The sequence below is a fragment of the Antedon mediterranea genome, chromosome 1 (assembly GCF_964355755.1).
Source record: "Antedon mediterranea chromosome 1, ecAntMedi1.1, whole genome shotgun sequence".
NCBI classification, from domain to species: Eukaryota; Metazoa; Echinodermata; class Crinoidea; order Comatulida; family Antedonidae; genus Antedon; species Antedon mediterranea.
In genome coordinates this window covers 9,661,501-9,677,478 of record NC_092670.1, presented here as the reverse complement: position 1 = coordinate 9,677,478, position 15,978 = coordinate 9,661,501, and the positions used below count along the sequence as shown (strand labels likewise).

General features: G+C 37.6%; 3 protein-coding genes across 3 annotated transcripts in view; 1 reads left to right on the top strand and 2 right to left on the bottom strand.

The window, feature by feature from the left end:
- Positions 1–15,978, bottom strand: part of LOC140055996 (tRNA endonuclease ANKZF1-like) — a 344,549-nt gene that overhangs the window by 62,548 nt on the left and 266,023 nt on the right. The window lies entirely within an intron of this gene.
- LOC140056049 (large ribosomal subunit protein eL43) overlaps positions 1–15,978 on the top strand; it is a 220,534-nt gene that overhangs the window by 176,896 nt on the left and 27,660 nt on the right. The gene's annotated exons all lie outside the window — the stretch shown is intronic.
- LOC140056042 (rabankyrin-5-like) overlaps positions 12,620–15,978 on the bottom strand; it is a 28,786-nt gene continuing 25,427 nt past the window's right edge. Inside the window, exons 5-8 of the mRNA XM_072101269.1 lie at positions 14,735–14,846; positions 14,186–14,248; positions 13,922–13,991; positions 12,620–13,544 (exon numbers count right to left, since the gene is read on the bottom strand). Of these exons, the coding sequence (XP_071957370.1) occupies positions 13,432–13,544; positions 13,922–13,991; positions 14,186–14,248; positions 14,735–14,846 (358 nt within the window). The 3' untranslated portion in view covers positions 12,620–13,431. The remainder of the gene's footprint in view (positions 13,545–13,921; positions 13,992–14,185; positions 14,249–14,734; positions 14,847–15,978) is intronic.

The following is a 15,978-nucleotide window of genomic DNA, read 5'->3' as shown; positions in this document are numbered from 1 at the left end:
TTGAACGACAACGTTACATACGTAGGCAACCGTCCACGCAGGGGATTTTAATTTATAAAAATATTTCTTACCCTTTCAACCTCGCGTCTTCGACACGCCGCAGTCCGAGGCCGCACTTTCCGTTTTTTTGGGTTGGGGTGGTAGGCCTTCTTCCTCACTTACCGGAGCTTTTATGGTGGGGTAAGCATCCGTTTTTAGTCTCGGCTTTACCACCACCCCCGTCTTCTTCATTTCAGAAATATGGAAACAATTGTCGATGTCCGCGTTTAAAAAATGGGCGCTACATATTCTGTTAGTCCGCTTCCACACATACCCCTTTCTAGTTAACTTAACAAATTCAGTCCATTTATTAAACGTTTCACTGCGTTTTAACTTGTCGGGGAATAAAAAAAAAGAAACATTTGGGTGTGTTGATCCAGTCCGGTTACATCCACCGATACAACAAGCACTCGGCATCTTGCGAAAATAATGATGGTGAGATTGTGTCGCACATGTTGTTTTCGTCGTCATGCATGAAACGTCAAGCTCTCTGTGTCTCTGTCAAAGTGCATGAAATCAACCAATTACGATTCGCTGGGTTGAAAAAGAGTAACCAATCACATAACAACGGCTGCCGTGGCTACTACCGCGGGTATTTCAAATCAGCTAAGCGATCGGACGTACGTGTGTTTAGAGCGATCGTGAAAACCAATATGGCGTGCAAGTTGGTCGGCCATTTTCCGGAGGATTTTCTTTAAAACTTAATTTGTTTATTTTTCGAGTTTTATGAGGTATTTAAACCTAATTTCTGGTGTGTTAGTTATTTACATTAGACAGATTCATAAACACTAATTTATTTAAATTTTCAAAATCATTTCATATCATCTTTAAAAGTCCATGTGTAAAGAGATATGTGGTGCTCTCAATGGCCTTTGTAAGCACTTGTTTTCGTTCTTCCACCTGGAAACATCCATGACATTCAGGATCTCTATCCATTGCCTGAACTGTTTGGCCGCATGGTATCGTCACCACAGCTGTAACACCTTTTATCCTTGTTGCGGAAGAAGTAGAGCATGTGCGCATCTTCTTCAACCGAGTAAAAGGGAAGTTTTGATATCCGGTCCAACATCTGGTCGTTTGTGTTTTCGTCCTCTTCCTCGATTATGCAGTGTCTCGCCATCATATTTCTCGAGGCCGAAAACGGCATAATTGCAGCTCGCACGGTCCGAAGGCATAATCCTTCCGAAGCCAACACCTCCTCGCTGTTTCGATATGTGCAAGCTATGGCCATATGAATTTATATCCTCTTCTTCCCGTTGGCATCAGTGGAGACCTTCACGATGGGCATTGGAAGCTGATCTGGAGCATCTTCCTTGAAGTCGCCAAAATTTCCCTTCGTCTTTGGCGGCATCTTCGCCTTGGAGTGGTCCCTGCCCATCTCCTGCATACGTTTCTGCTTGTTGTTATCTCTCAGAACATCAATAGCCTTGTTTTCCAGGGTCACCTCTACGAGCCTAGACGCCTCTGTTACTGTACAAACGACGATGTATTGCTGACCATTGTTGTGATTTCTATGGATAATTGGTGGTATACTCCAACGCTCTCAAATTGTGAACAGTTGGATCTCCTGATTTTTTTCCTGGCCTTATACCGACAGGTATAGCTTCCAGTAAGTTTTCTAAACTGTTCATGATTTAATTGAGAATAACATGGTATGGCGTTCTCCATGACAACAACGTAATCTCGCGGGGTAAAGATGTCTTTTTTGATCATTTTTATCATAACATTAAGATACTGTTTGCTATTATACCTTTTATTATTTTATGCTCGTTCTGTAAATGGCGGTCGAGCCTGGCCCTCTAAGCCCGCACCCCTTGATCGGGAATTTCTGCAACCCTTTGTGCGTCTCAAGCTGCACAGGTCACTGAGGCCCCTGGCCTCACTAGATTTTAATTTATGGCAGTTCAGTAAATGCCTGTGCAGCTGTTGCACTATTTTATGCTCGTTTTGTAAATGGCGGTCGAGCCTGGCCCTCATAATCCCTTGATGGGGAATTTCTGCAACCCCTTTGTGCATCGCAAGCTGCATGGGTCACTGGCTAGGGTAATGGTGGGGTATAATTTCCATAAGAACGGTTTCTTTGTTGGCAGTGTCTTTGTATGTGACCAAAAAATAACAAAAATAACAAGTTGGGGGAGGTTGTCTATATATAGGGGTAGGTGGGTTTTGGAAGCGGGGTTTGTATGGACTCAGACTGGAACGTGAGCGTCGAGTTGTATCGTCGTTAATGGAACGTTTTGCTGTGGCTAGGTCCACTTTAAAGGAATTAATTTTGTGTTGTAATGATTCAAGACTATTTGTTTCCTTGATGTTAAAAGAAACTTCCCGTGGGGAATCGTCCACAGAAAGATCTAAGTAATTTTGTGCACAAGTAACAATGTTGTCTAGTGTAGCATCAATTGGGATAGACATAGCTACGGCTGCCCTACATTTGGGTGGGAGAGTTGAAATGAATTTGTTTTTTATTTGTTGGTCTGCATAGCCTATTCTATCGGCGGCTTGTTTAATCCTGGTCAGATGTTTTTCAGTGTTATATGTGATCAAATCATACTCTTATATGGGCGTAAATGGATTTATTTTTGCTAAAACGGTTAATAAATTGTATTCTCAGGGATTTGAATTGTTTCCCTTCGATCCAGAGCCTGGCTTGGCCCTGAAGGCTACGTTTCAAAATACTTATGACGTTTAGTAATTGGGCATTATTTTCGGGGTTTTCTAGGGTGTGGGCCTCAAGGTAGTCAGTAAATGATAGATAGTGTGCACTAAATTGGTCATGATCGGTGATGGAACCGTCTTATCTTTTAGGAAGAACATCTGTTTGTCGTAGATGGGGCACGGGATGAGGTTGGACGGGCTCATTTACAATTACTTCGTTATCAACGTCAACCATATTGGGGAATAATTGCGACTGGGGGAACATGAGCGTCGAGTTGTATCGTCGTTAATGGAACGTTTTGCTGTGGCTAGGTTCACTTTAAGGGAATTTATTTTGTGTTGTAATAATTCAAGACTATTTGTTTCCTTGATGTTAAAAGAAACTTCCCGTGGGGAATTATCCACAGAAAGATCTAAGTAATTTTGTGCACAAGTAACAATGTTGTCTAGTGTAGCATTAATCGGGATAGACATAGCTACGTCTGCCCTACATTTGGGTGGGAGAGTTGAAATTTATTTGTTGGTCTGCATAGCCTATTCTATCGGCGGCTTGTTTAATCCTGGTCAGATGTTTTTCGGCCTTGTCGTCAGTGTTATATGTGATCAAATCATACTCTTATATGGGCGTAAATGGATTTATTTTTGCTAAAACGGTTAATAAATTGTGTTCTCAGGGATTCGAATTGTTTCCCTTCGATCCAGAGCCTGGCTTGGCCCTGAAGGCTACGTTTAGTAATTGGGCATTATTTTCGGAGTTTTCTAGGGTGTGGGCCTCAAGGTAGTCAGTAAATGATAGATAGTGTGCACTAAATTGGTGATGATCGGTGATGGAACCGTCGTATCTTTTAGGAAGAACATCTGTTTGTCGTAGATGGGGCACGGGTTGAGGTTGGACCGGCTCATTTACAATTACTTCGTTATCAACGTCAACCATACTTTATAATATTATTTATATATATAAACTCTCACTTTTCACTCAAGGTCACAATTAAAAAATCAAAATGGTTTTGACTCACCCTAAATGCTTCGTATCCAAGAACTAATTAAAACAAATCGAAATGCTCAACGTTTGAGTGTTCAACAATGTTCAAATGTACAAACAACATTCAAAAAGTTACAAAATTAAAAATGATGAATGTTCAAACAATTAACGTTCAAATGGTTCAACAATTAACGTTCAAATGGTTCAACATTTACGGGAAAAAACGATGAATGTTCAAACGTTAAAAAAGGATTCAAAATTTGCGAGAAATTACCGATGATGAATGTTCAAACAACAGTCCGCTTGCTTCTGTTCTCCGTTTTGAATCTTCTGGTGTATCTTCTTGACTATCGGCTTGTCTTCATCCAGTTGTAGTAATACGGGCATGGTCGGATGTCACAAAAAGAAACGGCAAAGCACTGTTGGGTTCATATTATTTTATTTGAATAACAAGAAATACAGCAAAAAGAAAAACCTGAAAATATATAATACAAGGTATTAAACTCCATGCAAAAAAAATGAAATTAAGAATATATTTATAAACTTAATAAACTAAATTAAATTTGAGCAGCAACGCATAATGTCAACTATAATTTAATATCAAAATACAATTATTTGTGAAAATAAAGGATTTCCATTTCTCTTTAGAAAACGACCACATTACACTTATATAACTTGTAATTAACAATTATATCTTAATGTCTTACCAGCTCAGTGGCTCTCTTGGCTCTGGCCTCATACGAAGTCTTATTTCATGTTCGTATATACCACATTCAGCCTAAAATAAATCAAGTGAATATTTTGCAATACTTCAACATATTTGATAGGACTGACAAACTCAGTTTTTTGGTCATTATAACAAAAAGTTATAGATTCGGCCTCTTTACACTATGCAAGTTAATTAAAGAGTGCCTTTAAATGTATAGATTTGAGCAATGAAGTCTCAAAAGTATACTTAAACTAAGAATAACACGATAACAAGTCCTAACTAAAATTACAAAGGCTCAAAATAAATTGATATTTGATAAACCTGCACTACAACCCCTTTCTTGGCAGTAAATAGATAATTTAACTGGTGTGTGCCTATCAATCATTATTGTGCATGACGGTGACGTCAATTATTTGTTAACAGCAAATAATAGTTAAAAAGAAATAAAACTTAGTCTACAAAATATAAATTCAATTCAGTCTATGAGCTTAGCCGAAAAATCTAAATCCTAAGCATAAAATTAACAGAATCAAATACAAAAGTAAAGTAAAACATACCCTTTTTCTGAGGCTTCTCGATCAGATCTCAAGATAGACTGACGAAATTTAGGATAAAACTGTAACAACTGGACACAAACATAGCCCCACAGGACTTAGGAACTTCCTGTTTGCGTGTTAATTGGTCACCATAGTCCATTTCAACTTTTGCCATGGAAAACACTGATTGATTTAATGTTACTGATAATTAAGAAAACAGTCCGAACACTCTACTGGAAAGAAAATATTACTTTGCAGGTGCCAGCCATACTTTGAACTTAATAATTAAATTGTAGTCATTTGGGTACTGTTAATGATTAAAACACACATATTCTTTTAAATCATGATTCAGCCAATTATAGTTTTAAAAACAATAGGACCTTACCCCTGCCCCTCTGTGTCAGTACCAAAGTCACCTCATGGTTAGTGTAATAATGTTTATCATTTCACTACACAATGGTTACACAAAATTTGGAAAAACAAATCTGCTATCTGCTTGTCTTGATCCAGTTAAAATGCTATATTTGAAAAATTCTGCTTGTCTCTTTAAAAAATAAATTTCTGCTTGTCTCTTCCTATAACATGATTTTTTGCTTGTTTCCTAGTAAAATAGTTTACTGCTTGTCTTCTTATAAAATAAATTTCTGCTTGTCTCTTCCTATAACATGATTTTTTGCTTGTTTCCTTGTAAAATAGTTTACTGCTTGTCTTCTTATAAAATGAATTTCTGCTTGTCTCTTCTTGTAACAATAATTTTCTGGTTGTCCTCGTCTCCTCTTGTTTTATTTTAATAAATTCTTTCTTGTTTTTATAGTCTGCTTCTTTTCTTCCTGTTGATGCTGGTTTGCTCACTCTGTTCCTGTTACAGTTTTGAGTCTTCCACCATGTAATATAATGTGTGGAGGTTTTACTGTATTAAAATTCCACTCGGAATCTAAATCAAAATCATGTTTTTAAAATTGGACTTATTTTTATATTGACCTGCGCATCCATTGGTAAAGTAATGAACCTTCTTTAATTCATCAAATTTACCCGTCAAATGATTTAGAACAACTTTTTGGAAAGTCCAGACTGAATTACCGGTATAGACTTTCTTTGTTTGGAAGATTGATGTTTACTCCTGCATTGACCAGCATTCTGCAGATGTCTGGGTGACATTTAATAGCAAAACAGTAGAAGTTAAAAATAGAAAAAATAAAAATCAAACAAGTTAAAACTTCCTCAATATATACATAATATGACATGTTTTGGGCGTAGCCCACATCAAGTATGGCATGATAAATCTGTTGATTGTAAATGTTAAACATTATTAAACATGTCAACCTCCACATTTTTTAATGTAATTGTCTTCCCTACAGTTTCTTCACCCACTTCTGACGAAAACTGATTCCACAGTTTGCACTTGATAGTATTACTCCCCCATCCGAAATCCAGAAATCAAGTCGTCTCCTCCATTTACTTTCACTCCTCATAGGGTACACCTGCAACATTCAAATTTAGAGTGAGGTGATGGGGATCTAGAGTGAGGTGATGGGGATTTAGAGTGAGGTGATAGGAATCTAGAGTGAGGTGTTGATAGGAATCTAGAGTGAGGTAATAGGAATCTAGAGTGAGGTGATGGGGATCTAGAGTGAGGTGATAGGAATCTAGAGTGAATCTTGACGGTGACGGTGACTGTGATGCACGTGTGATGCACGTTGCTCCGCAACTTTTTTCATTAGTAAAAACATTGCACGCCTTTCAGCACCCCTTTCCTTCTCAGATTTAGCAGTAAATGTATATTAAAATCAATGTAAAAAGGTCTAAAAGTGACGACAATGTAATTTTTGGTTATACTTTTTGTTTACCATATTAATTTAGGACCGCATTAACATAAAACAATGGAAAATACCATTTATTAAAGTGAAATAATAAGTGAGATAATGCTTTCTCGTCATTGATGTTGATAGCGAACCGTTTGGCCGCATGGTATCGTCACCACAGCTGTAATACCTTTTATCCTTGTTGTGGAAGAAGTAGAGCATGTGCGCATCTTCTTCAACCGAGTAAAAGAGAAGTTTTGATATCCGGTCTTACATCTGGTCGTTTGTGTTTTCGTCCTCTTCCCCGATTATGCAGTGTCTCGCCATCATTTTTCTCGAGGCCGAAAACGGCATAATTGCAGCTCGCACGTTTCCATTTTCGGTCCGAATGCATATTCCTTCCGGAGCCAACGCCTCCTCCTCGCTGTTTCGATATGTGCAAGCTATGGCCATATAAAATTTATAGATTTTCTACATGTAGACAGGCTTTTCTCTTTATACTTTTTCGTATGATGGCTTGAGTCATTCGTAATTGAAGCGATGGTTCTAGGAGATAATGCTTTCTTGTCTGGCGTTGGTGTTGATAGTGAACCGTTTGGCCGCATGGTATCGTCACCACAGCTGTAACACCTTTTATCCTTGTTGCGGAAGAAGTAGAGCGTGTGCGCATCTTCTTCAGCCGAGTAAAAGGGAAGTTTTGATATCCGGTCCAACATCTGGTCGTTTGTGTTTTCGTCCTCTTCCCCGATTATGCAGTGTCTCGAGGCCGAAAACGGCATAATTGCAGCTCGCATGTTTCCATTTTCGGTCCGAATGCATATTCCTTCCGGAGCCAACGCCTCCTCCTTGCTGTTTCGATATGTGCAAGCTATGGCCATATGAAATTTTATCCTCTTCTTCCCATCGGCATTGGTGGCAACCTCCACGATGGGCATCGGAAGCTGATCTGGATCATCTTCCGTGAAGTCGCCAACACTGCCCTTCATCTTTAGCGGCATCTTCGCATTGGAGTGGTCCCTGCCCATCTCCTGCATACGTTTCTGCTTGTTGTTATCTCTAAGAACATCAATAGCCTTGTTTTCCAGGGTCACCTCTACGAGGTAGATTATAGGCTGCGTTGTTATCTAGACCCCTTCTTAAAAATCCTGCTGATGGCTAGGGTAATAATTGTTGGAGGACTGTTGGTACGGATATGATGGGGATAATTTCCGGTTTCTTTGTTGGCAGTGTCTTTGTATGTGGCCTGGCTTTCCACAAAAATAACAAGTTTGGGGAGGTTGTCTGTATCTAGGGTTAGGTGGGTTTTGGAAGTGAGGTTTGTATGGACTCGGCTTCGGTGTGGTCTTGGGGAATAATTGCGACTGGGGGAACGTGAGCGTCGAGTTGTATCGTCGTTAATGGAACGTTTTGCTGTGGCTAGGTCCACTTTAAGGGAATTTATTTCGTGTTGTAATGATTCAAGACTATTTGTTTCCTTGATGTTAAAAGAAACTTCCTGTGGGGAATCATCCACAGAAAGATCTAAGTAATTTTGTGCACTAGTAACAATGTTGTCTAGTGTAGCATCAATCGGGATAGACATAGCTACGTCTGCCCTACATTTGGGTGGGAGAGTTGAAATGAATTTGTTTTTTATTTGTTGGTCTGCATAGCCTATTCTATCGGCGGCGGCTTGTTTAATCCTGGTCGGATGTTTTTCGGCGTTGTCGCCAGTGTTATATGTGATCGAATCATACTCTCTTATATGGGCATAAATGGATTTATTTTTGCTAAAGCTGTTAATAAATTGTGTTTTCAGAGATTCCAGAGATTCGAATTGTTTCCCTTCGATCCAGAGCCTGGCTTGTTTCCTTGTAAAACAGTTTTCTGCTTGTTTTCTTATAAAGTAGATTTCTGCTTGTCTTGTCTTGTAACAATAATTTTCTGGTTTTCATTTTCGGTCCGAAGACATTGAGGATCTCCATCCATTGCCGTTCGAATGAGGGCGATGACTGAATGGCCCTGATCAGAAATTTTCCGAACAGTCTATTCTCTTTATGATTTTTTCTATGATGGCTTGAGTCGTTCGTAATTGAGGAGATGGTCCTAGGAGATAATGCTTTCTCGTCTGGCATTGGTGTTGATAGCGAACCTTTTAGCCGCATGGTATCGTCCCCACAGCTTAACACCTTTTATTCTTGTTGCAAAAGAAGTAGAGCGTGTGCGCATCTTCTTCAACCAAGTAAAAGGGAAGTTTTGATATCCGGTCCAACATCTGGTCGTTTGTGTTTTCGTCCTCTTCCCCGATTATGCAGTGTCTCGCCATCATATTTCTTGAGGCCGAAAACGGCGTAATTGCAGCTCGCATGTTTCCATTTTTGGTCCGAAGGCATATTCCTTCCGGAGCCAATGCCTCCTCCTCCTCGCTGTTTCGATATGTGCAAGCTATGACCATATGAAATTTATAGATTTTCTACATGTAGACAGGCTCTTTATACTGTTTCGTTTGATGGCTTGAGTCGTTCGTAATTGAAACGATGGTTCTAGGAGATAATGCTTTCTCGTCTGGCATTGGTGTTGATAGCGAACCTTTTAGCCGCATGGTATCGTCCCCACAGCTTAACACCTTTTATCCTTGTTGCAAAAGAAGTAGAGCATGTGCGCATCTTCTTCAACCAAGTAAAAGGGAAGTTTTGATATCCGGTCCAACATCAGGTCGTTTGTGTTTTCGTCCTCTTCCCCGATTATGCAGTGTCTCGCCATCATATTTCTTGAGGCCAAAAACGGCGTAATTGCAACTCGCATGTTTCCATTTTCGGTCCGAAGGCATATTTCTTCCGGAGCCAATGCCTCCTCCTCCTCGCTGTTTCGATATGTGCAAGCTATGACCATATGAAATTTATAGATTTTCTAGATGTAGACAGGCTCTTTATACTGTTTCGTTTGATGGCTTGAGTCGTTCGTAATTGAAACGATGGTTCTAGGAGATAATGCTTTCTCGTCTGGCAATGGTGTTGATGGCGAACCTTTTGGCTGCATGGTATCGTCCCCACAGCTGTAACACCTTTTATCCTTGTTGCGAAAAAAGTAGAGCATGTGCACATCTTCTTCAACCAAGTAAAAGGGAAGTTTTGATATCCGGTCCAACATCTGGTCGTTTGTGTTTTCGTCCTCTTCCCTGATTATGCAGTGTCTTGCCATCATAATTTTCGGTTCGAAGGCATATTCTTTTCTGAACCAACGCCTCCTCCTCGCTGTTTCGATATTGCAAGCTATGGGCATATAACATTTTATCCTCTTCTTCCCTTTGGCATCCGTGGCAACCTCCATGATGGGCATCGGAAGCTGATCTGGATCATCTTCCGTGAAGTCGCCAACACTGCCCTTTGTCTTGAGCGGCGTCTTCGCCTTGAAGTGGTCCCTGCCCATCTCCTGCATGCGTTTCTGCTTGTTGTTATCTCCCTCCCAGGGCATCAATAGCCTATTTATTTTAAAAAATTTAAGGAAAGAACAAAAACTTATGAAAGAACACGTTATACAGTATATAATAAAAACTATATATCAACTTACCAGGTCGGTGATGTTGGTTCCACTTTCGACCGCTGAAATATCAGTGGCGCCGGGTCCACTTTCAACCGCTGCAATGTCGGTGACGTTCGGCTACTGCAATGTTGGCGAATGCTTCAGCATTAATCGATCTCGAATTCGGTTGTATGACTTTGTACACAGGCTTTTGCGGATCTATAAAAGTTTGCATCGCAGCATTGAGTATTATGTCATCGTTTTCAGCGCCGTCATTCCTATCCTTTCTAGCCTGTATCTCTTCTCTATCGAAGTCGAATTCGAATTCTAGTTGAGTTGACATTGTTCATGATTTAATTGAATAACATGGTATGGCATGGCATTCTCCATGACAACAACGTAATCTCGCTGTGTAAAGATGTCTTTTTGATAATTTTTATCATAACATTAAGATACTGTTTGCTACTATACCTTTTATTATTTTATGCTCGTTCTGTAAATGGCGGTCGAGCCTGGTCCTCTTAGCCCGCACTCCTTGATCGGGCATTTCTGCAACCCCTTTGTGCGTCTGAAGCTGCACGGGTCACCGAGGCCAATGGCCTCACTAGATTTTAATTTATGGAAGTTCAGTAAATGACTGCAGCTGCTGCACTATTTTATTATTGTTTTGTAAATGGCGGTCGAGCCTGGCCATCCTAAGCCCCCACCCCTTGATCGGGCATTTCTACTTTTTACAACCCCTTTGTGCGTCCGAAGCTGCACGGGTAACCGAGGCCCCAGTTTTTCGGCGTTTTCGCCAGTGTTATATCTAATAGAATTGATTTATTTTTGCTAAAGTGGTTAATAAATTGTGTTTTCAAGGATTCCAGAGATTCAAATTGTTTCCCTTTGATCCAGAGCCTGATTTGTTTCCTTGTAAAATATTTTTAGGCTTGTCTTCTTATAAAGTAGATTTCTGCTTGTCTCTTCTTGTAACAATAATTTTCTGGTTGTCCTCGTCTCCTCTTGTTTTATTTTAATAAATTCTTTCTTGTTTTTATAGTCTGCTTCTTTTCTTCCTGTTGATGCTGGTTTGCTCACTCTGTTCCTGTTACAGTTTTGAGTCTTCCACCATGTAATATAATGTGTGGAGGTTTTACTGTATTAAAATTCCACTCGGAATCTAAATCAAAATCTAGAGCGTGCAATGATTTTACTAAGGAAAAAAGTTGCGCAGCAACACACATCACACTTTGGATCACAGTCACCTCACTTTAGATCTCCATGTATAATATATTATTTCTTTTAGCCTAATTCAGACTAAAATGTGGGTTTTTTCTGACTGGTAATAAACTATGTATGCACTTAGTACCATGTGAATTCCAAGAAGTTGTCTCCTGAAACCTTGGAACTGATTTGTTTTCATTTGTACAAATTTCGTCTTTGCATTTGAAATACAGTTTGAAATAGGTTCAGTAAATATGTGATGTGAGATATACTTGTCATTTGTGGTTGGGCAAAGTTGTTAAGTCCATTTTTAGTATCTGTAAAAATACATTATATTAATACTGTACAATACCTTAAGATACAGCATATTATTCCAAAGTAGTAAAGTCTTTTATTTTAATGATTTTGAAATCATATTTAATAATAATTTTATGTTTGTTATAATGTGCAAGTACCTGAACTATTCACAATTTCACTCTCCTTCCATCCATGAGATGGTAAAGTGACCTGTGGGCCAACTAAATGGGCCCATCTCTGAAAAAAAAAGACCAATCTAATGATGGTGGATCTTTTTCATTTATTCTTGCACTTCATGAAAATTTGTTCTTTTGTTAAAACAAAATCCTCTTTCTTTCATGAAGAGCAATATTGTGTGTTGTTGTGAAGATATTTTGCAATTCACTATTATTGTTAGGGTTTTTTAAATAATAAATAAAAGATAAGAAATGTGCACTACATTGTTCATGTTCCATTATGGTGCTGTCATACCTTTTGGCAAGAAACCAGTTTGTATGAGGCTTCTTCTTTTACCTTTAAATATACCTCAGTTCGGTGGTGTCAAGTTGGTCACTTCTACAAAAGTGAATTTAGTATTTTTGTAAAATTAGAAAATCTAAAATTGGTTGAGACGACCAAGGTAAGCTTATTGTTGCAGGCAAATAAATATTATTTATTTAAACATGCTAAGCAAGATTGTTTGTTTTAAGAGATGCAAGAATTCTAACATAATTCCCAAAGGGACTAGGCAATGGTGTACCACAAACGTAACTTTACAATTGTGGAAATGATGACCAATCAGAACATGGGTAATAATATGCATGATTGACATTGTATCAGTTAGCTTACGTATCATCTGTTGCTTAGTTTTAAAATGAATAATGGTCATGGTATACTCTTGTGTATATAGTACAGTACAGTAGTATTTGTTTGTGTATTGTGTTACAGAGCATTTAAATATACTGACGATATTTTGCAATTCACTATATATTGAAATACTAGTACAATAGAAACCGTTTAGAAATGGTTTATGATTTCAATAAAGTTTATTACTAATCTGATCTCTTTTGTACATGGTTCTTTCTGTTGTCATTTCTGAAAATGCCTATAAAGTATAATTACTGTATCCTGATAAGAAAAATGTGTTGAAGAAAGATTGCAGATCTAAAGTCTGTTTTCCACTAGGAGAATTTGTTAGCTGCGATTTTCATGTTCATTACGTGTCTGCTGAGCTTTTCGATTCATGAGTGCTCATGAACGCGTAGTAGCTCATTTCCTAAGCTCCGATTGGTTGTGCAATATTTCACTTCGCAAAAATTTGATTTACTAATCTAGAACTCGTCGCAGAGAGAGATTTGGAGAATGGAAACATGAATATGTATGTGTACAAATTCGTATAGTGGAAAACTGGCTTCAGACCCACTATCTCCAGATCAAAACCTTCATACATGATCTACAGAGGGCATGTAACATTCTTTCATAACATTGTATCTAATTCTTAAAAAAAATTTAAATTTTATTCCATATTAAATTTTTTAAATATCAATTGGTGCAATTTGTAATAATTTCCTTCCAATTTCTATCCTTAAGGGCCATAAAATGGCCCTATACTTTCGTCAGCCCACAGAAAATGCCATAAACATGTTAATATTGCACTATTATCAGACAAAGCCTGGGGGCCTTTATGTCATTTGACTTTCACACAGATTGTTCATTAGATCTTCATCAATTTCTCCAGACTGAGAAGGAAGGCTGTGACCCATTGCTGCCTGCTGAGGTAGCTCTATCAGATTCTCCAGCCAGTACATCGCCTCCCAAAGCCGCAAACATCTGAGATGCTGAAACAAAACCCAACACTTTAAACAATTTTTAAAAAACTAGAGCAATGTACGCTTCTCCTCACCATTTAATATAACTAATAAGGTAGGTATAATTTTATATTCATCGATAGTTTAAATTGTTTTGTTACTGTGGTTGCCTAAGCCTAACAATAATAGGGGCTGTTTCAATACTTGGCACTGTTAATATCTCTGGTTTATATAATAATATTAATGATATTTTATCTTTGAGCTACCTAGAAGAACTTTTACTTTCACATAGGGTACTGTAGGTATGATTACGCTAACATTTTTTAGGCCTAATCAAATGGCCAGTTCTATAACTTCTTGGGTACTTTAAGATCTAGTCCATAATCATTGAATTTATACATTCTTACAATCTTGACCCGGTCTTGAATTTCGTTTTGTGAAGGAGTCTTTCATGAATTCTGGGTCAATTAAAGCAGCCTATAGAGTTTAAAACAAAATAATATATTAATAATATTCATATTAGCTGTCAATGACAAATAGTAGCCATTGACTTCACTGCTGAAAGTTTATACCATGCTATACACATTTCTTTTTTATAAATAGCCTTGTCAAAATTTGATGTCGCATTGTTAATACAGTATTTTAAAACTGTTTTGGTGACGTCGTCTTACCATTTTCATCCCAATTCCAAGACCACCTGAATCTGGCTTTGTACTTGTACCTGATGCGCCACCCTTTAAAGATAACAAATCCTTATACAGTATCAATATTGAAAATGTATGGTATTCAAAATATGAATAAATTCCTGTGTTAAAATGATACAAATTTCATTGCTACTTTCAGATTAGCTATATATTGTCCCCCTGAAAAAATATTTTTGTTCAAATTTTGTTGTTGAATATGCCATTTTGATATTCCATAATAGTTATTCACTTTGACCAAAAATTGGATCGGGAAAAAAATGTATTTAAAAAAAAACTGTAATTGCAAGCAAAAAAAAGCAATTTTTGCTGCCAGCCAATAGGTTTTTGTTTGAATTTAACTGTTTGTTTTGTCTTTTTTATAAGTGAAAACATTAATTGTGATTAACTTTATTAAAACTACGAAATGGCCTATTCAAAATCTGATTTTATTAATCTTCATTTTTCATATTTTTGGGGACAATACATCTTTAATAATTTGACATTATTTTCATAAGGAAGTTTGTAAATGCAACCTGCCTCTTTGATGATTTGCTTTTTGATTAAATCGTTGCGTGATGTTTTAGTACAACCCGCTGATGCAAAGTGTGCCCATATTTTATCTGATGCAGACCCAAAATCTGCCGGTGTTCTGTAAATAAAAAAAAATATTTTCAAGTTCAAACAACAAAATTGTAACAACATAAGTAATATTCCTTGCCTTTTAATTTTTTAACCTTGACTAAAATCCTGGCTTGGAACTATTTACTCCAAAAAAAATCTTTTTGCCCACAAAAAACAGATGAATTTTCATTGTACAAATAATTATCCAGTTGCCCCAAACTTTAAACCAGACTTTTTGACCTTTGACATATAGCCGGCACAAACATTTTTTTCCTTAGAGCACACTTTTCATATCTCAAAAATGGTTGGGTGGATATGGTTGTAGTTGGTGTCAAAATACTCAGAAGATACATATTTCTATTCACTTTAATAGACAAATTTTGCCAAAAATGACCGTGAAACTTTATTTTTGACCATTGGTCAAGAAAATGGCCATATCAATATCTCAGCAACCACTAGTCGGAAAGTTATAATTTTAGTCTCGCAATATATATAATTATATTTGCTCTAATACAACAGAAATACACAAAATGTTAAAAAACGCCTTATTTTGACATTTAACCTAAAGCTGGTACAAACATTTTTGTGTGCCAAGTGCCAAAAGACATATCATGACCACTGATCAAGAAAATGACCATAGAAATATTTAGCAACCAGGTCACAAAGTGATAGTTTTGGTCTCAAAATACTAGGAATAAATATGTTCAAAAACGAAATATGTTATGAAAAAGTGGAGCCTTCCTTTTCAGGGCCTTTCTTTTCAGGTATCACATGATAAATTGACCACCATACGGTAGGCTACTCTAGGCCCTTAAACAATATTTGGAGGCCTTTGATAGACCAACCAATTACGATTAATTTGTATGTGTATTAAGTTTCAAATACATCGGCTCTGTGGATGATGGTTTTCAGTGGAAGAGGTGGCGATTAGGAGAGAATTCTCAACCTCATTGGCTAAGGATATTTTGAAAATATGAACCTATAGTTGACCAGAAATTCAGTTATGTAAAAATCGTATCAAAGTTCCAGCTTGGAAATGTATACAACCTTAAAAAGATATTTGAATATGAAATATACACATAGGTCGAGCCAATTTCAATGGTAGGCGCGGTTAAGTGAGGGGTCTTCTGCACCACCTCAGTCCAATTATGGTTGGGGCT